This window comes from Castor canadensis, chromosome 3 (genome assembly GCF_047511655.1).
Source record: "Castor canadensis chromosome 3, mCasCan1.hap1v2, whole genome shotgun sequence".
Classification (NCBI taxonomy): domain Eukaryota; kingdom Metazoa; phylum Chordata; class Mammalia; order Rodentia; family Castoridae; genus Castor; species Castor canadensis.
The window spans coordinates 198043571-198063016 of NC_133388.1; the positions used below are offsets into that span (position 1 = coordinate 198043571).

The following is a 19446-nucleotide window of genomic DNA, read 5'->3' on the forward strand; positions in this document are numbered from 1 at the left end:
ATCCGTCCACTTTTTATTGGCAGGGTTTTCAGGACTGGAGGTGGCACACAGGGAGGGCCTTGGGTGTGAACCACTGTGGATTTAGGCAAGATTTCATGCAGAAAGAGTAAGTTTGGGGGCAGTGTGACCGATCAGGCTGGGAGCATCTTCATGGGCCAGGCCTGGGCAAGGCATGTGGTTCTGTGGAGTTGGCAGGGAGTGAAGTAGAGCGGTCAGTCGTGGTTACAAAGACTGGACTGGCAGCAGGCAATGGACACATGGGGACCCAAGCCCAGGCTGTGGACGTCAGGGCAGCTGTCGTAGCACATCTTGGTCACCAGAGGCATATCCTTGAAGCTGATGGGAGCCCCTGGGGGGCAGGAGAGAAATCAGGGCTACTGCCTGAGGCTGAGCTCCATGAATTCCTTTGTCCACCTACTGCTGTGCTGAGGGTCACCCCCAGGGACATCAGGCATGTGGACCACCAGGATGGCCTTGCCGGCCCCAAGAGAGGCTGAGGTATGTGCCCCCACTCTACTCCTGACTTGCTGGGCACCCCGATCCCACTCTGCACCCCCTGACCCAGATCTCCCCACACAGCAGAAGGGTGTGGCCAGCCCACCCCACTCACGGGTGGCGATGATGACGCAGTGGGTAGAGCCCCATGGGCAGCTGGACTCATGGGAGCATCCTCCGAAGCCCTTGCAGCGGTGGCACCACAGGTTCTGTGCTGTAGCTGCAGGTAAGGGACAGATGGACAGACGAACAGGTGGGCCACTCCTCCTGGAATGCCACTCATTTTTCCACCCTGCACCGATTCCCATTCTCAGGCCAGTCCCTCAACTCTGTGATTCATCTCCCTGGTCCCTCACCTTGGGGTGCTAGGCCCCTCTAGATCTTAAGGAGGAGTCACCCCCAAGGCTCAACCCAGGGCTGAGACATTCAGCCTGCCATTGTGTGGGGCACAGGTGACCATGATGAAGCCAGCCTGGGACACTGCACACCAGAAGGAACACAGCTGAGACCTCCAGGGAGAGGGAAGGTACAAGGGCCTGGACTTCTCGCAGAAGCTAGGGTGGTAGGGATGAGGAAGAGAAGGGTCCTGAGATCTGCCATGCTTACTTCCACCTGAACAGGCCTTCATTCTGGTGGCTGAGATGATGAGACCTTGTCTCCCTTAGTGGGGAGCCCAGGGCAAGGCAACCAGGATTAGGTAAGCAGCAGGCAGGCCTGGCTTTTTCCTGCTCTGATCTGCTGTTCTGTCTCCCTCCATCTGTCTCGGCCCACTCCTCCCTGCTCTCTCCATCTCTCAGTCTCAACCTCCCTCTGTCCCTTCCTCCCTCCACATCCCTGTCTGGTTCACATGTACAGGGGAATCCCTAAGCTGGTGCCAAGCCCTAGGCACTCACCAGTCTGCAGATGGATAGGCCACACACAGGCCACACACAGGTCTTAGCCGACCTCACAGTGTACTCAGGGACCAAGCCACCTTTGCCTTACCGCCTCTCTGACCTGTCCCATTCCAGCCAGCCAGACTGCCCAGCCTCCCTGTGGAACCTGGTGGAAGGGCTGAGTTCTTCCCTGGGGCCTGGGGCCAGCAGCAGCCCAGTTACTGCTCAGCCACATCTCCCCCTGACCTCAGGGTGCAGAGGTTTGCTGGTCAGCCCTGAGTCAGTAGTCCTGTGCACTTTGGAATAGATGACCAACTGAGGCAGAGCCCACTCTATCAGTCTCAACCGCCCACCATAGAGTCAGTTGAGAGTCCACCTGTGATAGGAAAGGTGACCACAGCAGCCACAAAGCCCACATATCTCACGCTACCACAGCTGCTCAGCATCCCAGGGCTGTCCCAACAAACCTAAGCGTGTCTCAACAATTTAAGGATGACTTCTCAGGCTGGACATGCATTCCTTGCACCCAGAAGGGCTGAATGGGGGAGAGGGGCAGGTTGCTGGTATGCCATGAGGGGCAGCAGGTGCTGCAGAGAGCCAAGTCAGTCCTGCTTCCACTGACCTTCACAGGCACATCCTCCCAGCTCTGCCTTTGCTATTTCTTCTGCCTCAGCTCAGAAGCCACCTCCCCCACGAAGGCCTCCTTGGGTGTCCAGAGCAGAGGTCATGGCACCTCCTGTGATGCGCCCAACTTGGGCTGCTGGGTTCCAGCCCCTGTGACCACATGATCATGCACAGGGACCCCCCTCCCCACCAGACATGAGTGCTTTGGGATGTGAGGTGGGGTACTTTTACCCACTCCTCCCTGACCCTCCCCTGCACCTAATGAGGCTCAGGAAGTTTGTGGAGTGAGTGAATGATTCCAGGGGTGGGTTGGGAGGTTTTGCACATTCAGCAATGAGAAGTTTTACCTTCCAACAGAATCCCAGCTGCTAGATGAAACACTGGGGCCATAGGAACAGAGCCCTGATCAGACTGGGCTCTGAAGAAGAGAGGGAGGCAGGGACAATGGGATGGGCTTGGGGAGAGCAGACTCAGTTAGGGTCCAGTCCTGTTTGCCTGCCACACAGCCGTGGGCAGGTCTCCTGATTCTGAAGCAGGCACAGGATGTAGCTGGTCCTTCCCACCTGCCAAGAACCCTGGGAAGAAGGCACTGCCCATGGGTGGCAGAGCAGGCACCCAGCAGTGACATGGAATGGGAGCACCACTTAAAGAGGCTCATGGGGCCCTGACCACCACCATCTTCCAATCAGAAGAATCTTGACCAGGCCTAAGGCTTGTCCCTTGGGGCAGGTGGGTTTCCACAGAGAGGGAACAAGCTGGAAGGTTCCCTTATGTAGGGCGTGTCTCTGGGTCAGAGGTGCTCCCAGGATATGCCAGCCCAGGCCGAGACAGGGAGGAAGGAGCTGGCCAATGGCTGGCTGCTCCCTTCAGAGCCCCAGTCCTGACAGTGACAAAGGCATTTCCCACTTGGAGCTTAGGGTCCCAAAGGGGCCTGTAGGTTTCAGGCCTTCAAGGGGGAGTTGGTCTGCCTTCATGACCCTTGAGGCAGCACTCAGGGTCAGTGGTTCAGCCTCTCACAGGACAGAGGGCTCCTAGGGGGCCCAGATCAGGAGGGGTATTCCTGAGTAGGGGTTCAGGGATGCCTAAATCGATGTCAGGGATGCTACAGTGTCTCTTGCCCTCCTCTCAAGTGGGTTCTGTGGCCCCAGGGCATCCCAGCCACAGATAGAAGACCAAGACTTTGCTAGGTGAGTCCTTGAGGAGCTGGGATGACTGGGTTTGGAGGACAAGTTACAGATGAATGATGCAGGCAGCTGGCTTTGTTCAGGAAGTGGGGTTGGGGTGGGACAAGCTTGGGCTCTGCTGAAGACAGTGAAGCCAGACCTGGGCAGAGGTGTTTGGGAGATGTCTTGGGAACTCTCAGATGCAAAAGCACCCAAGACCAGGGCACAGGGGCCAGCCTTGCAGTCAGAGAATACTGAGATGGGATTGGATGAAATTTCCCAAGGAAGGTGGGGCGGACAGAAAAGACCCAGGTAGGAGGCTGGTGGACTGGCTCAAGTGTTAGAGAGCCTGCTTAGAAAGCATGAGGCATGGAGTTCAAACCCCAGTACCGCCAAAAATAAAAAGACCCAGGTGGGGAGGTAGGAGGGTGTCAGGACAGGGTGGCTGCAGGAGACGAGGCAGCTGAGGCTCCATTGCTGGACGCATTCACAGGAGCTGTGTGTGAGCAGGTGAGAGCGCATGCTTGTGTGTGTGTGAAGGGGGTCACTGTGGAAATGGAGGCGCCAAGGGTGGGAGAAGGGTTTCAAGCTGGGGCAGGGGACTGCAGGGTCCAGGGAGGCAGTTTTAGGAAGGCTCTGCTCATCATGAGCAGAGGACACAGGCTGGTAGATGGGGAGGGGCTGATGCCTGGGAGGGGGGGAGGAGATGGAAAAGGGACTCTCCTAAGGGGACAGCAGTATCTCAAGCTGGGACAAGGATGGATGAGAGCAATGGGGAAGGTGGCCCAATCCCTGGACTCACCCAGTTCCAGGTTCAAGACCGTGGCCAGCAGGAGCCCGAAAAGAAGCCTCATGTTCTTGGGGTGAGAAGGAGGCTGGTGCCCTGGTTACCCCCTTATACCTGGGCTGCTCCTACTCCGCCCTCTCCTCTCTGCTGCTGGCTCCCAGCTGAGTCACCAGCCGTGTGGCCCAGCCAAGAGCTGGGCTGGGCCTGGGTGGTGCTGGCAACCCACCTGGCCCCAGTACTTGCTGCTGTGTGCCTCTGGGCGAGCGTGGTTTAATCCATGAGCCTTCTTCCCTGATCTGTGATGTGGGGATGTCTGTGTTGTCAGGCCCCAGGCCCCTGTGAGAGGCCTGGCACAGGGTGGATGCACACACACAGGATGGCCTCACTTTGTGATGGCTGGGCTGTGGGTCTGGTGCAGCCCCTCACCCAGTCAATGCAGATGGAGCTTAAGGCTGGGAACCAGGACCCTACCTTGGCACCCCACCCTAGAGGGACCACACCTCCTCAGAAGAGGCCAGAGCTTCTCACCTTCCAAGTGGGCCATCAGTCCTGTTTTGCCTCTCCCAGGGGCTGGAGGCGAGAAAGCATGGATGTGCACTTGGTCATGAGGACCAGGGATTGGGCTGGCATCAGATGGAAGTGCCTGGACCTGTGGTGTTGCTCAGTGGCAGGAGGAGAGGTAGCAAACCCCTGGTGTTAAAGAGGGTCCCAAGATGGGGTTAGAGCCAGAAGGGTCACCCTGCAGGGCGGGGGTCATTCTGCCAAAAACCTGGGATCCTGGGACTGGGGCCATCCAGGAAGAAGTGACAGAACCATGGACCCCCACGTGTCTGCTCTGGCTCCCCTGGTGGTTTTGGTCCATTTCTCTGTCTGGTGGGCTCTCTAAGCCTGGGGAAGAGGAGGCCCAAAGGGAAGGTGACCCTGAGATTCAGACAAGCAAATGGGGTCCAGAACAGGAAGCCATAGGAAGAGCTAGAAAGCCGGCAAGGTGCTTGGGTCCTTCCTCCCTCAGTCAGCAGCACCTCGGCATTCCCCAGGGTGCTTCTGCCCCTCAGTGAAAACTGGTAGGTCTGTCTCTCTCCCATGGAATGGAGGTGATGCCCAGTGAGTCCAGAATTCCTGCTTGGACACCGTTCCCCCCCACTCCCCGCCATGCCTGGGTTGGCTCTGAGGTCAGATCAGGCCTGAAGGAGATGGAAGAAAGACTGGATGAGCTGCATTCAGGATGCACAGGACCAGGATGACCTGCAAAGCAGACTGGGTGGGTGAGGCCTGAGCTCAAGCAGTGAAGGGCAGGAGAGAAGTTCAGCTACGTGCATCCATCGTTTATTTGTTCATTCTATGAGGGGCACCGATGGGACCTCTCCTAGGTGCTGGGTACACAGTGCTGGGAGTGGGGTGAACTGAAGGTAGAATTCCATGTCCCAGCTGAGGGGGGAGGCTTAGTAGCAGGGACATGGCTCAGGGAAGCATCTAAACTCCAGGACGTTAGACAGGACACAAAGGGCTCCGTGCACCTGGCTGGGGCATGTTGTGTCCAGGCCCTGGCACCCACGGGCGGATGAATGGGCACTGTCACTCTCCTTTCTCCAGGGAGATGGCCAGGGCTTGGAGCCGTGCCCAAGCAGCCCAGGGCAGGCAGAACAGCAGGACTCCACGACGCATACTCAGGAAGGGACAGAGTGCAGAAGGAAGGGGCTGCCCTGCTTCTCTGAGTTTTTCTAGTTTTAGAATTGTAATGAAAACACATGTTCACTGCAACAAATCAGATATTGCAAAAAGAGAAGCAGCAGCAGCCGCTCTGCCTCTCCTTCTCCACGTCCACTTTCTGGGGAAGCCAGTTACAGGCCACAGGGGCGGGGGTATGCCCTGTGCAGCTCTGACCTCACACCTCTCAGAGGCACGTGGCTCCTCGGTGTGTTGACCCGGCTGTATCTCCAGCTCAATGCCTAGGCTCCAGCTTCTTAGTGGCTTCATCACATCCCATGCAGATATGTGACGTACCAAGTCACCACAGCACCATCGACAGTCCCTCCGCAGAGATCCCCGGGCTGCTTGAAGATTGCGGCTCCAGAGTGAGCTGTAGCCAATTCTTGAGCGCCCAGCACGGGAATTCCCGCTGCCTTGCCCGCAGCAAACAGGCGGAGGTAAGCCCCGTGATACCTGGTGCTCCTCTGTTTTTTCTGCCACCTCACCCAATGTCCCCTCTCCCCATTCAGACACAGGGCGGGGCATCCTGACTCCTAACTCAAGCCCTTGGCTTCTCAAACTGTGGTTATGACTTTTCTTTCTAAGCTTTCTGGATCCTGAGCTCTCATTTCAACTGAACATGCCAAGATTAACTGGAGTTAATAAATGCACCATCACCCTACAGGCACACAGCCCCAAAGAACCCAGCTGGTGGAAGGAGAGCTGAATTGTAGTGTGGGGTTAGTGGTGGGCAGGTGAGGAGGCCAGCTGGCTTAGGGGCCACTAACTGCCTCACCTCCCTGTGCCTCAGTTCTCTCACTGAGCATAATAAAAGTCCACACCTGGCAGGGCTGCTGTGGAAAGCTGAGTCACTTGCAGCAGAACTGGACAGACTTTCATTACACCACCCTGGATGGGATGAAGACAGGTCAGCAGGCACTGCTGTCCTGATTCCCCTAATCTGTTCCTCCCGCGGAAGGCTTGGTCCTGCACTGTGTGCTCTGTGGTAGGGACCAAGGACGGGCCAACCCAGCAGGACCCTGTCTGTAGGAGTGGAGTGGGGAGCCTGGTCCTGGGGTCACTGTGGGGCTTGGATGGGGCCAGGTTAGGAAGACATGGGCACACAGATGTAGGAGACAGATGAGAGAAGCTGCCCCCAACACTGTAGCACTCCCAGCCACCACTCTGGAGCCCACAAGTGACCACTTGGTCCCACAAGTGACCAAGCTCTTTCCCATCATCCTTCTGAGGTGAAGGAGGACCCGACCTCGGGGCCCCTCCCAGCTCTGGCCCAGGATCCCACCAGACTGGGGACAATGACCTTACACAAGCTGGCAATGGCAGCTTCCCACCCCTCCCCGAGTCAGGTCCACATCTGGCCCTTCCCAGCCAGTACACTGAGGCCTGCATGGGTCACTGTCCTGAGGCTGGCTGTTTGCTGGCGGGGGTTCCTTCACAGAGAGAGGCTCACACCTGACTGGACCTTAGGGGACAACGGCTAGGGCTGCTTTCTGGGCTCTGCCCTGGACGGGCAGCCACTGTGTGTGTGTGTGTGTGTGTGTGCGCGCACGCACGCATGCATGTGTCCAGATCCTCCCTCCCTCCCACCAACTGGCTTGGGAAGTCCATGTCCCCTCACCCCCGGCACCCCTGCCCACTTATGTCAAGAGTCACACTGTGCTTCCTCCTGAGGAACTGGGTATGCCCTTGGCAGGACACCCCCAGTAGCAGGTCCTCTAGAGGAAAAAACTGAGGTGGAAATCCACTGTTCAGGAGCAGAACCAGGCCTGCACAGGCAGGAAGGGGGGTTCCCTAATGGAGAGCCCCATCTCCTGAGCTCCTGAGTGGGTGGTCCTAGCCACACTCAGCACACAGTGTCTAGCAGAGCTCCCCCACAAGCACCATGAACAATTCCACTACATAGACTGCCCTCCTGGGCTGCACAACTTGAGGAGTCTCCTAGGTGGATACTTGGGCTGGAGCACTCGTCAGTGAAGAGGATCGAGACCTGTCTGGCCTCTCTGAAATGAGGCTAGCACTCCCTGGACCACCCACATTGGCACAGTGGGGGCTGGGCAGACTTGTGCCTCCCAAATCTCAGCTGGAGTGGGGTTCTTAGGAGTCCTGATGCCCAGTGGGGTGCTTCAGCTGGAATGGACCTCAAGCCCTCCCCAGGGTCTCCATCAGAGGCTAAAAGGGCCAGCAGGATCCTCAGGTGACAGTTATAGACTTGGGCTCCCTGCATATTCATCCAGCTGGGAGTTTCCAAGGGACAGAATGATGGGAGTATGCAGAAGACACCTGTAGGACTGGGGCAGCTGGCTAGATCCCACACCACTGTTATGGCCTCCACCCCACTTCACCCCCACTGCTTGCTCTGCTCCTTTTCTGCTATGCCCAGAATAGCCCTGGCCCTGGCCAGTGTGCAGGCTACACTACATGGCCCATCTACCCCATGTCCTTTGTCCCTGCCAGCATCAGGCTGGACATGGGGCCCAGTACTAGGGTGGGAAAATGGGGAAGATCAAGAGTCTAGCTAAGCAAGAGGGCACACATTCCTCAGTGGACCTTGAATAGCTTCCAGGGCTGGAGGAGCATCAGGCCTGATGGATCATAGCCATGCCCTGCCCCAGCCAAGGGTTGCTAGGACTCTAGGCCTGGCAGGGTTCCCAGACAGCTGACAGTGACAAAGGCTTTCCTCCTCCGGCCTTGATGCCACTCTTGCCCTGGGCAGTTCTGGAATCATTAGGAGGCAGAGACAGCCCTGCTGGATCCTGCCTGACCCCCAGCCAGTTTCTAATCTTCCCTCCCATCCAACACACCTATCTCCTTCTGTGTAGACTTGAGGCCAAGGCCAGGCACCTTTGGAAGGTCCAGTCCCACACAGTGACTTCTTAAAAAGGCAAGGTCATGGCTGCAAAGTGAGGCTCCATGGGTGGCTGGAGGCCAGGAGGCCACTTGCAGACACCCCTGGGCTTGGGTGTGGCTGAGGGGGGGTCTCAGGAGGACAGAAGGTTGGGTGGGGGTGCAATGTGAGAGGGTCCAACTGTGTATGTTGAGAGCTTTGTCCTTGAGTGGGTCTCCCTTGGGGACAAGGGCTTCACAGTAGGGCCCAGAGGGTGGCCAGGAGTAAGGGGGCCAGGGCCAGGGTTGCCGGGGCGGCAAAGCCAGCCCCATTACAGAGATCATACTGGCAGCAGGAGGTTGTGGATGCATGCTTAGAGTAGCCATCATACACGGTCTCAAAGCAGCTGGGCACACATGACTTGCTCACTTTCATCCGGTACGGGGTGTAGTCTGCAGAGGGGTGGGAGGCAAAAGGCTGCTCTGAGAGGAGAGGGACCTGCTGACTCCACCCCAGCATGCAAGATCATTCGGGTCCCAGAAAAGACCTGGAGTGGGTGGGAGCCTCCCTCCTGCACTCTCCGTGCCCCTGGGCAAGGTCTGGGGACCACCAGACTCACAAGTACGCGTGGTCATGCAGTAGGTGACCATGGCTGGACAGCGCATGGGGTTGAAGCAGTTGTCTCCATTGTAGGCACACACATGGCAGTCCAGAGCCTTGGCTGGGGACCGAGGTGGGAGGTGAGGTCACAGAACAGGGAAAAAACCCTCCTCCAGTCCACCAGACTGTCCACCACCACCACCACCACCACCCCAGGCGGCCAGCTGGAAGGAGAGGTGGTGACTGGGAATCCTAGCCAGCCTTCCCACTTTTAGCCTGCCTGCCCCCACGTATGGGCTTTGCATCCCTCTGGTCTCCAATCCACCTTACCCAGAGGTAGGCCCACCAGGGCCACCAGCAACACGGAGAGCAGGGATGCCATGAGTGGAGGCAAGAGAGCAGTGTGGGAGCGAGGAGGTGGACAGCAGCTGGTTCTGGATCCAACTCAGGAAGGTGCAGAGGCAGGGCAGAGAGGGCGTGGGGCAGGTCCCTGCCCTCTCCAAGCTTCTGGTCTACTAGAGGTATAGCAACCCTGCAGAGAGTGGCAGAGACAAGTGGTCAGTGCTGGGCCTGGGCAGAGGCAGGAGGGTGGGCAGAGAAACCACTCTATTCAGTAGCTATCAGGAAGGTTTCCTGGACACTTGAGATGGGAAGAGGTGCAGGGACCAGGTCATTCCAACCAGAGACCAGTGCTCACAAAAGTGTAGACTGTGGGGTGAGGGGACAGAGCTAGGGAGAGAGTGGGGCAGCATCAAGGAGAGGCCCTGAATGCCAGGCCCAAACCAGGATTCCACTTAGGGAGTGCTTTGTGCAAGGCCCTATGGAAGACTGGCACATAGCCCCCTCCCGTTAGGGGCTTGGGTACAGGGGCTGGCCAGGAAAGGACTGGGCCTCAGGCATGAGTCTCTGCTGCTCCCTCTCCCTTTTGCTCCTCCGGTGTTCCTGCGTGGGTCCCCCTTCCAGTAAGGCCTCCAAAGCCCTGGCAACGGCGGTGAGAGCCCGGGGAGTGGGGTTGGGATGTGTGTGGGGGCGATGAACCCTGTCCAGCTCCTGGGGAAATGCAGTTTGGATGCATTCCAGATGGCGCTTGGCAAGACAGGAGGAAGAACTCCCCAGTCTGGATCTGGTGTTTGGGACTGAGACGCCCACTCTCTGAGTAGGGGTGTTGGGGGTGGATCTGGACCACGACTCCCTTTCTCACCGCCATACACGTCCCAGTTCCTGTCCCGGGGTAGTAAAATTAGACTCCCCAGAAAAAAATCCGTTCTTCATGACCCATTTTCCAGGCACCAGCCCCGGGATGCTGAGCGTCTGTGTCAGGCTAGGCCTGGCCTGTGGCTCCATCTCCACCCGCCCCCTCTCCTAGAGCTCCGCCTGAAAGACTGCGGTCCCGACTGGGGGAGGGCTCCAGGCGCGGGCGGGGTACGTGGTGACCTCGTCTGTGACCTTTGCCACCACGAGCCCAGCCGCACCAAGAACTCACCTGCGGCCGCTCCCCGGTCCCTCCCTCGGTCTGTCTGTGAGTCCGTCCGCGCTTCCCGCAGCGTGCGTACCGCATAGCCCGAACTGTGAGCTCTGCAGCCAGGGCCCGGCCGCGGTTGCTCACCACGGATCCGCCCTCGCCCCGCCCCCGAGCCGCCCCGCCTCCACCTCGCCCCGCCCCCGAGCCGCCCCGCCTCCACCTCGCCCCGCCCCCGAGCCGCCCCTCCCGTAGTGAGCTCACCGCAGGCCCCGCCCCGTCCCCGCGAGCTCACTGAGCGCCGGGCTCCCTGGGCGTCTGTCCCAGGCTGCGCAGATCGGCTTTGGCTTCTGCGGTGAGTTGGGTGGCGGGGCCCTGGTGGACTCATGGGTCACGCGCGGGGACCCTGATACTCACCCACGCGTCAGGACGCGCCAACACAAGCACAGCCTCTCAGTGACACTCTCGTGACCCTCACGCGCAAAGGCACTGCCCAGACACTCTTCTCCAGGTCCCCTCGAAGTCCGCCCACCCTGGATCTTATTTCCCAGCCGCCTCGACCCCATCCCTCTGCCCAGGTCCACTGATGTGCAGCCTGACAGTGCTGACTCTGCCTCGAGGACCTGCCCAGTAACTCACTGCCCCGTGACCTCACTGCACTGACCCGTGCCTCGGTCTCCACGTGGGGCCCGCAGCAAGCCTTGGAACCATTCCGTGGTTCATGGGCCCCTCTCACCATCGTAAGTCCTTACTTTAATACTTCATTTCATTTTTATTCTGTTTTTAGCACAATTTAATAGATTTTCAAGGGCCCTATATTTTTCATTTTTTTCTACTGTGAGAAAGAAAATAAAATAGTCCTTTGACCCTAAAAGCTCATTTTTTTTTCTTTAAAAGAGATGCAGTATTTTTGTAACAACTGAACAGCTGGGTAGGTCTGCTCCTGTTCTGGGAAATCCCTCATGCTCTTTGTCAAAAGTTCACTCCTCTCCACATGTGGCAGGAGCTGGGATGCAGCAAAAAATAAAAACCCACCGACTTTTTCGAATATCCCCATCCTCATGGAGTTCTCACTCAGCATGGCCAGGTGAAGAGTGTCATAAAATAAACACAGGAAGAACCCTAAATGTGCCTGGCTTCAGCATCAGCTGCAGATGAACTGGTGGGACCTGGATTGGCTTTCTTGTCTTGAAAAACCAAAAATGAGACAAAGTAGGCAAAAATAAGATTTCAGACATTGCCGGACAGACGAAAGAACAGTGATCCCTGGATGAGGTGCACTCAGAGGACTCCCAATAGAGTGTACTGTGTGGACTCTGCTGACTGAAGCCATCATGAGTGGTAATTGCCTTGACTGCCCCTGAGTGACCCTGGTAGGTTTCCTTGTATAATTTCCCAGCAAACCATAAACAGACCAACCCATCACAGTGTGTCTGGAGCTTCACCGCCAGACTCACTGCCTCAGCATCAGAAATGTGCTCCACATTCTTGATGTTAGCTTAAGACAAACGAGGTGCATTCCAGCATGGATGAGTCACCTCTGTCCTATTATATACGCCCCTCCTGCTGATCCAAATTGCAGAATCTACTGGTCTTGCTGCCATGCAGGACCTTGCTTCTATATGTCAGTCCCCAATACACGGCATTCTGCAATCCTGGGTCTGTCTGCCTCTTTCTCCCATAACAGGCCAGGTCTCACACTTGGGGATGGGTTGTTCTGACCAGTGCAGTCTCCCAAGGTAAGAGATTATGGGAAGCTGAGGGAGGCCAAGGTGCTGGAATTCACAAGGCTAGAGTGTGGGAGAGAAGGGAGCCAGGGAGAACAGCACAGGGCTCCCGGAATCTTCAACTGAGTCTGGATTAGTGCCTAAGTTTTGGGAATCTACTGGAAGGAAGGCAAGGAGAGGACCACCTGGAGGGAGCAGGCAAACAATTCCCAGAGCTGGCACTGAGCTGGGCAAGTACACCTGTGTGACTGGGAGAGAAAGTCCATAAATCCTGGACCTCAGATGGTGTATTCATCAGGGAACTGCTCGGTGGCTCAGTGGCAGGTCAAATAAGCCCTAGGCTAAAGATCACACTGGCACCAACCAACACAATTAAAAGTAAGCCTCAAAAACAACTGTTACCAAGTAACTTAATTGTTCCCTGAAACAAAACTCAAAATTATTCAGAAGAAAAAAAATCCAGCACCTAACAATGTAAAATCCACCCAATGAAATAACTAACATCAGTCAAACATCACTAGTCAGACTAAGGAGCAGGACTATTTGACCCACTGTAGTGGAGAGAAAAGAATTAAGAGACCCAGAATGGTACAGACAAAGCATTAATAGGCAAGGAAACTGAGAAAGACATTACATTCCTTATGTTCGAGAAGGTAAAGGAAAGCAAGAACAGTTTGGCGGGGTGGGGGGGGTGCTGGTGGGAGATTATTTTAAAAGACACAAATCAAACTTCTCAAGATGGAAAATCAGTACAAGATGAAACTTTACAGTGGATGGGACTGTCAATAGTTAGAATGCAGAAAGGAAATTGTGAACTTGACACTTTAGGAATTTTAAACAGGAATCACAGCAGAAAGAAGGCTGAAAAAGAGAAGCCAGCACCAGGGAGTTTCAGGACGACTTCCAGTAACCGAATATGTGTCACTGGAGTCCCAGAGGGGAGGAGAAGGTGCAGGGAACAGAAAAAAGCTATCCAGTGAAACGAGGGCCAAAACATTTCCACACTTGATGCAAACTATAACCCAGGAGATCCAGAAACCCAAGGAATATCTATCTAAGCACTAGAAATGTGATCAAAGTCTCACCAAAGTCCATTGTAATCAAATCGTTTAACAACGACTGACAGTCATTATGTGCAGAGAGTCAAAGGTAAGGACCGTCACAGATTTCTTGTCAGGAGCAATGTAAGCCAACACAGTGAAGCAGCATCTCAAATTCCCCCCAAATGTGCCAGGCGCCAGTGGTTCACCCCTGTAATCCTAGCTACTTGGGAGGCTGAGATCAGGAAGAGCACTGCTCAAGGCCAAACAGTTCGTGAGACATCCCATCTCCAAAATATCCCCAAATAGCTGGAGGCGTGGCTCAAGTGGTAGTGTACCTGCTTATCAAGTGCAAGGCCGAGTTCAAACCCCAGCACCACCAATACATACATATATAAAATAAAAAATAAAATACCTCCAAACAATAAATGCCTCCCAAAACCTAAACAGAAAAACAGAACCATACCTGTGACTTTCTAATCATATAGCCAATGAAATATCTTTGAAAATGAAGGTAAAATAAAGAAATTTTGGATATACCAAGACAGAAAAAACCTCACGGCTAGCTGAGTGGCAACAAGCCCTGTCAAAAGGCAGCAGGGAAGGGACACCACAGTAGAAACGTAGAGCTACACGCAAGAGTGCAGAGTGCCGGGAACGGGACACAGGAGATTTTTCTGATTTTCACATCACCTTAAGAGATGATCGGATGTTTGAAGCAGACACAATAACAGTGTACTATGGAATTCTTAGCCATGACCGTAGTGCAGAGCAGGCCAGGATAGGGAAATGGAAGCCCACACTGGTGCCACCAATGTGTCCTGCTTTCTTTCTAGGACACCCCACCCCACAAAAAGAGAACGCACCTTGATTTTCCAAGAACATCCACCAAGATGGATCCTATTCTGAGCCATAAAAAAACCTCCATAAACTTACAAGGCTCAAAATCGTGAGACTTATTTTCTTGGACTTCAACAGAATTAGAAGCCAGTAACAGGCTGGCTAAACATCCAGAAACTGGGTGACCACACATTTGTAAATAACCTGTGAACTGAAGGAGACATCAACCAGGAAATGAAAAAGTACTTCCAACTGGTATGCTGACAGCAGCCGGGGAGAGACGCTTTATACCATTGCTGCCCTAGAGAAAGAGCAAAGTCCCCAGACAAGGACCAGAGTTTCAGAAGCTAGAAGAAAAAGAGCAAAGCAAATCCAAAGTAAGCAAAATAGAGGCATAATAAAAATAAGAGCAAAGCCAAAATTCCCCATGAAATGGATAAAGTGAAACAACAGAGAGGATGGATCAAATCAAACGCTGGTTTTGCCAGTGTCTGGAAGGAAATGCTATGCCAACCTATCCTAGCCCTGGTTGTGCATGGCAGGACCCGAGAGAGGACCCAGCTGCCCCAGTGGCTAATCACAGTGGATGCCCCTCATGCCCTCTGCAGGACGAGGGTGCCCAGGCTAGGCGGCCAGGGAGGTGCAGGTTGCACTCCTTCCTTCTGGTGGGAAGTCAGGCCTGACAGGCTGTTAGGACCACAGACGTTCAGGCTGAGGGAGAGACTGGGGTCCTTTCAGAAGACAGTGCCAGCAGTTTTTGCAAAGTCTCCCTGAAATGCAGCCATTTGGCTGGCAGCTGTGCTTGGCTGCATGGAACCCTTCTGCTAAGACAGAGAGAAAACAGTCTCTGTGTCCTGGGTGGGCCAGGGACTCTCCCCAGACCTCCTGATGGGGTCAGCATCCATCCCGAGTGCTGGTGGAGGCCTCCTCTGACATCACAGTGCAGGCTTTGGGCTCTAGGCTCCGTTTCACATGGGCACTGGGACGGAGGGGCGAGGCTGGTGGTGCCTGTTGGCCCAAGGCTCTGTCCACACCCGCAGGGTCAGGTGTAGCTGGAGAGGGCCCCATGTTTGCAGATCTTCCTCATTCTGTGGCCTCAAGTGGGTCCTGGTTAGGGTTGGCATCAGATTAGGTCTGAGGCCGTGGTAGACTTGTGCAGTCTCTGATCAGAAGGTTTTGGTCCTGGTGCTCTGTGGGGAAGTATCCAAGCAGAACATGCTGATGTAGGCAGGGAAATAACAGTTTTATTATAGAAAAGGGGGAAGGGGGTTACAGGTGGGGTCTCTGCCAGGTGGAATGGAAGCACCATATACAGGGATAAAGGGGACAAATTTTTATTTTAGGTCATTTTTATATCATCCTTAACTTGGAGGTGGGGAGAAAATCCACATTACTCCCATCTCCAATGGCCTCTGGGCCAGGGGAAGGGTCTGGGTGAACTCATGGTTCCACACATGCTAATTCTCAGATACCCCAAGTCCATGCAGGAAGAAATTTCCACTCTAACAAAGGATTTGCAACTAGAATGGAGCTCTGTGGGATCAGAGGGAATGGGCCAGGGAGAGGGAGCCAGGTGCTCTGAAAGTCCTGAACTTTCCCTAACACCTAGACCTGCCTCAGAACCACCGAGGGGCTGCCCAGTGGGGTGACACAAAGGCATCCAGGAAGCTAGGTTAGGAGGGGCCTGCCCATCACAGATGCTGCTGTGCCCCACAGGAAGCCGAAGCTCTCGGGAATGTCAGGCTGTCTCCTCCCAGACCTTGCACACCCCCACCCTGCTGCCTTGATTGTCCTTAACTGGTTGCCACATTGCAAAGCCCTCCCTGACCCATCTGGTGACTCTTGTTCTGCTTTCTATTCTGGGGCTTGGTGGTCACACCTCCAGCTTCCTGACTTCTGAGGTCTGGCATATTCTTCCTTCCCTGCCTCTGGGAGGGCACAGAACCTCCTCCATTTCCTTGTAGTGGCTGTCATCATCTCCTGGACTCAGATTTCTGTGCCCAGCCTGTTGTAGGACACACAGGAGTCACTTTCTTGCTCCTGGGCTTTCCTGGACCTCTGCTCTGCCTGACTCACACATCCAGGAATCTTTCTATGCTCTGCCCTGGGCAAGGAAGAATTCCCTCCTGGCAGGTGCCTTCAGATGCCTGGTCCTGGTCCTACTGACCAGCAGGGGGCACACCTGCTCCAGTACTGGCCCAGAACTCCCAGACCCACAGTTCTGGTGCTGGGTGGGGCCCTGGGTCCCCTCCAGGGAAATGCTTTGTAGTGTCCCAGGGATAGGTTAAGGGTTCTGTAACAGGCCAGAACCCCCAATTACAGGCACCAGTAATGTGGGCATTGTACTAAGAGAAGGTGTAGGAAACTGAGGCTCTACAATTTTTGCTTAAAAGATAACCAACATCTTGCTCAAAAGACCAGGAGTAGCCAGCACCAGACCCGAAGGTGGGTGGGGGTAAAGAGAAGTAGGGCTCACAGCAGAGCTCACCCCAGACAAAGCCCTGGGCTGTAGTGCTTATGCCTGAGTGTTGGGGTTCCACGGTGCCCCAGGGTACTGGGGGAAGCAAGATGACCGTGTGGGTGAGAGTGACAATTTCCCTGATCACACTCTACCTGTGATAGTCCAGCATCCTCGGCTGGAGCTGGGATGCTGAGGAGGCTTATCTCAGGGTGTAGGTGCATGGGAAGGAAGCGGTAAGCCCAGGCAGGACCCCCCCACCACTGCCACCACCTCCACCATCTGCTGGAGACAGGATTTGCCAGGCAGGCCCAATGAGGAGTCAGAGCCCTGTGCTAACCTAAGAGGCCTGGGAGGGTAATGGCTGCTGTTGAATGGGACAGCCTGCTCCCCAGGAGCGGGAGTACTGCTTTTTTTGAGCATCTGCTGGGCACCTCGTTTCTCACTCTACCTCACAGCTTCATATTTGGAAAACTGCATAAACCCAGGCAGTGGTGGAGAACTCACACGGCAGGCAGGAATCCAGGACAGGAACACCCAGCCTCAGACACTATGTTCAGTTTTGGTCCCTCCCTGCCTCTGGGCTTCTCTCCCGCCGCCCCTGTGCTGAATCAAGAACACCCCTCCCCTATGCAGTCATCGCAGGCAGCTGGGCTTGCCTTGGACTATGGCCACAGGCAGTCAGTGCCCATGTAGCTCCAAGGCAGGAGATGGGGGCCTCTCTGTAGCCTCCTGGACCAAACTCTTCGGAACATGGCCTGGACAGGATGCCCTATCTGCCCTGATCCACTCAGACATCACCCCAGCTTGGGGGCTGTAGGAGGTACTGGGCGGGGCTCCTCCCTCTCCCAGGGTGGGGACTGAGGGAGTGCACAGTCTCTCCTAGGATGAGGGTGTCTTTCAGACACCAGGTGCCACCATATGCTGCTAAGGCTTGGAGGTTTGGATGATGTCTGCCCCACCCCTCCACTCCACAACCATATTGGTTTAAAATCATTTATTTCCATGCAGAGGTTCAAGTAGAAAACGAAATGAATGAGTACAAAATCAGAGGGAATGAGAGTGATGTCTGTTCTCCATCTTCCATGCTGTACGGCAGACAGCTTCCTCTAGCCCTGGGGCAGGCACAGCTCTACGTCATCAGTCATCAGCTCTCTGTCCCCATCAGGACCCAGCCCTAGCCTTCCAGGGGAGCTCCTAATCTTGTCATCTGGCACCCCCATCATGGCCAGGGAGGGGACCATGGGAAGCCCAGAAACAGGAGGGGAACAGGCAATGGTCCTTTCCGGTCACAGGTGAGGGACCAAGATGGGAGCCAGGAGGCCCAGAGCCACCACCAGGCCCAGGGTGGCACTGCTGAGTAGGGCGCGGGTGGGTGCAGCACTGGACAGCCTCCCATTGCACAGGTCACTCTGGCAGCACTGGGTGGAACCAGCGCCACTGCTGACCTGGCCTGGCTGGATAGAACTAGGTGTGCACCAGTCTACGCAGTCCTTCTTCACCAGGTTCCCCGACAGAGGCTCCACTGCACACGGGAGGGGTGACAAGTGTCAGGTCTGTCCCACCACACATCCTCGCTCCTTCTATCTCCCCAGCACCTTCCACCTGTGTGGTACCATAGCCACTCGGGTCTTCCCACCTGAGGCACCTGGACTGCCACTCACCTGTGTTTATGGTCCTGCAAAAGCGGGAGCTGGCTGGGCAGTCCTTGGGATTATTGCAGTTGGCAGAATTGTTGCACACATGACAGCGGAGTGCCTGGGCTGGTGAGTGAGGGATTAGGTGTCTCAGACCTGGGTCAACTGCCCACAAAGACCCCACCAGGACCCTCTGCCGCCCCTTCCTAAGCAAACACCCTACCCTCAACCCTAGGACCCTACAGAGGCCCAGCTCAGGAGATCTCTGTATGGCCCCTCAGGTCCTGAGGAGGCACCTTGCGGGGAGAGGTGAGAAGGCACAGGGAGTGCAGCCTGGTACAGTCCATTCTCCCAGGACCTCAGAGAGCTCTGCAACTCTGCTAAGCGCAGAGCCCAGAACAAAACTGCCCCTGCCCCAGTGGTCCCGAGGACCTGAGGCTGAGCCAGGGGTCCTGGCTGTCTGCACACTGCCTGCTCCTGCAGGACGAGGGGCTGGGGCAGAGGCAGAATGATCTGGGTAGATGTCTGCTTTTCCCCAGGGGAGGCGTCTTAAGATAACTGCCGTGTCTGTGATTCTATGAGTTGATTCTAATTCTCTGATTCCCAAATACTGTAGGTCTGCTGAGTTAAGATACAGATTCATTTTGTTTTAAATTCCAGGAGTCCAGCATTCCACATCAGTGTTATTTGGGCATGAACTCCAGGCTTCTAGCCTTTGGTGACTGCCTGACTGGCCGTGCCTGGCTGAGGCTGGGGGTCCAGTACATAACTGCCCACCCCCACCCAATTCCCCCAAACCCAACCTCTCACCTGGGCCCATGGCTACAGCCAAGACTGCAAAGAGCAGCAGTGTTGCCTTCATCCTCATTTTCTGAGAGCAGTGGGGGCCCCCTTCTCTCCCAGGCCTTATAGTCGGGACAGAGCTGTGGGAGGGGCAGGGTTGGGCAGCCAGCCAGGCAGTGGCATGCCACAGAGCCTTCCCCACCCTGCCTAGTCCACACCCACCAGTCCAGTACATGCCTGGCTCCTGCCAGCTGGAGGGTACACGGCTCCTGGCTGCCTCCAAGGGCAGTGTCTGCCCTTGCCCCTCAGGCTGTGCAGGGCTCGCTGTGGACAGAGACCACCAAGTTTGCCCTGTCCCTGTCTCTGCAGCTCACTGCTGCAGACTCTCCATCACTCCATCTTCATCTCTGCCGCCCTGGGTTTC

General features: G+C 55.7%; 3 protein-coding genes and 1 long non-coding RNA gene across 4 annotated transcripts; 1 reads left to right on the forward strand and 3 right to left on the reverse strand.

Annotated features, from left to right (window-relative positions):
* Slurp2 (secreted LY6/PLAUR domain containing 2) lies at positions 1-4156 on the reverse strand. The gene is made up of 3 exons (XM_020156838.2): positions 3960-4156; positions 611-715; positions 1-349 (listed from the first exon to the last, which is right to left on the reverse strand). The coding sequence occupies exons 1-3, from the start codon at positions 4009-4011 to the stop codon at positions 213-215; spliced, it is 294 nt and encodes a 97-aa protein (XP_020012427.1). The 5' UTR covers positions 4012-4156; the 3' UTR covers positions 1-212.
* On the forward strand, positions 3825-5677 carry LOC141421758 (uncharacterized). The gene is made up of 2 exons (XR_012446463.1): positions 3825-4623; positions 5013-5677. It is a non-coding gene; the product is annotated as an uncharacterized lncRNA (long non-coding RNA).
* Positions 5255-10714, reverse strand: Lynx1 (Ly6/neurotoxin 1). Its single transcript, XM_074069320.1, has 4 exons — positions 10562-10714; positions 9409-9610; positions 9098-9199; positions 5255-8930 (listed from the first exon to the last, which is right to left on the reverse strand). Exons 2-4 carry the CDS (start codon positions 9458-9460, stop codon positions 8734-8736), a joined length of 351 nt encoding a protein of 116 aa, XP_073925421.1. The 5' UTR covers positions 9461-9610; positions 10562-10714; the 3' UTR covers positions 5255-8733.
* A 6870-nt stretch (positions 10715-17584) lies between these two features.
* Ly6d (lymphocyte antigen 6 family member D) lies at positions 17585-19181 on the reverse strand. Its single transcript, XM_020156646.2, has 3 exons — positions 19050-19181; positions 18267-18365; positions 17585-18127 (listed from the first exon to the last, which is right to left on the reverse strand). Exons 1-3 carry the CDS (start codon positions 19105-19107, stop codon positions 17892-17894), a joined length of 393 nt encoding a protein of 130 aa, XP_020012235.2. The 5' UTR covers positions 19108-19181; the 3' UTR covers positions 17585-17891.
* Between the last annotated feature and the right edge of the window lie 265 nt (positions 19182-19446).

What these genes read in the sequence shown, in the direction of transcription:
- Slurp2 (XM_020156838.2), bottom strand. Translation starts at nt 4,011, where the DNA reads ATGAGGCTTCTTTTCGGGCTCCTGCTGGCCACGGTCTTGAACCTGGAA. An exon ending in GGTCTTGAACCTGGAACTGG is followed by an intron (nt 716 to 3,959) that starts GTGAGTCCAGGG and finishes CCTTACCTGCAG; the next exon opens with CTACAGCACAGAACCTGTGG. An exon ending in CTGCGTCATCATCGCCACCC is followed by an intron (nt 350 to 610) that starts GTGAGTGGGGTG and finishes CCTGCCCCCCAG; the next exon opens with GGGCTCCCATCAGCTTCAAG.
- Lynx1 (XM_074069320.1), bottom strand. Translation starts at nt 9,460, where the DNA reads ATGGCATCCCTGCTCTCCGTGTTGCTGGTGGCCCTGGTGGGCCTACCT. An exon ending in CCTGGTGGGCCTACCTCTGG is followed by an intron (nt 9,200 to 9,408) that starts GTAAGGTGGATT and finishes CTCGGTCCCCAG; the next exon opens with CCAAGGCTCTGGACTGCCAT. An exon ending in CTGCATGACCACGCGTACTT is followed by an intron (nt 8,931 to 9,097) that starts GTGAGTCTGGTG and finishes ACCCCTCTGCAG; the next exon opens with ACTACACCCCGTACCGGATG.
- Ly6d (XM_020156646.2), bottom strand. Translation starts at nt 19,107, where the DNA reads ATGAGGATGAAGGCAACACTGCTGCTCTTTGCAGTCTTGGCTGTAGCC. An exon ending in GGCTGTAGCCATGGGCCCAG is followed by an intron (nt 18,366 to 19,049) that starts GTGAGAGGTTGG and finishes CTCACTCACCAG; the next exon opens with CCCAGGCACTCCGCTGTCAT. An exon ending in TTGCAGGACCATAAACACAG is followed by an intron (nt 18,128 to 18,266) that starts GTGAGTGGCAGT and finishes TCCCGTGTGCAG; the next exon opens with TGGAGCCTCTGTCGGGGAAC.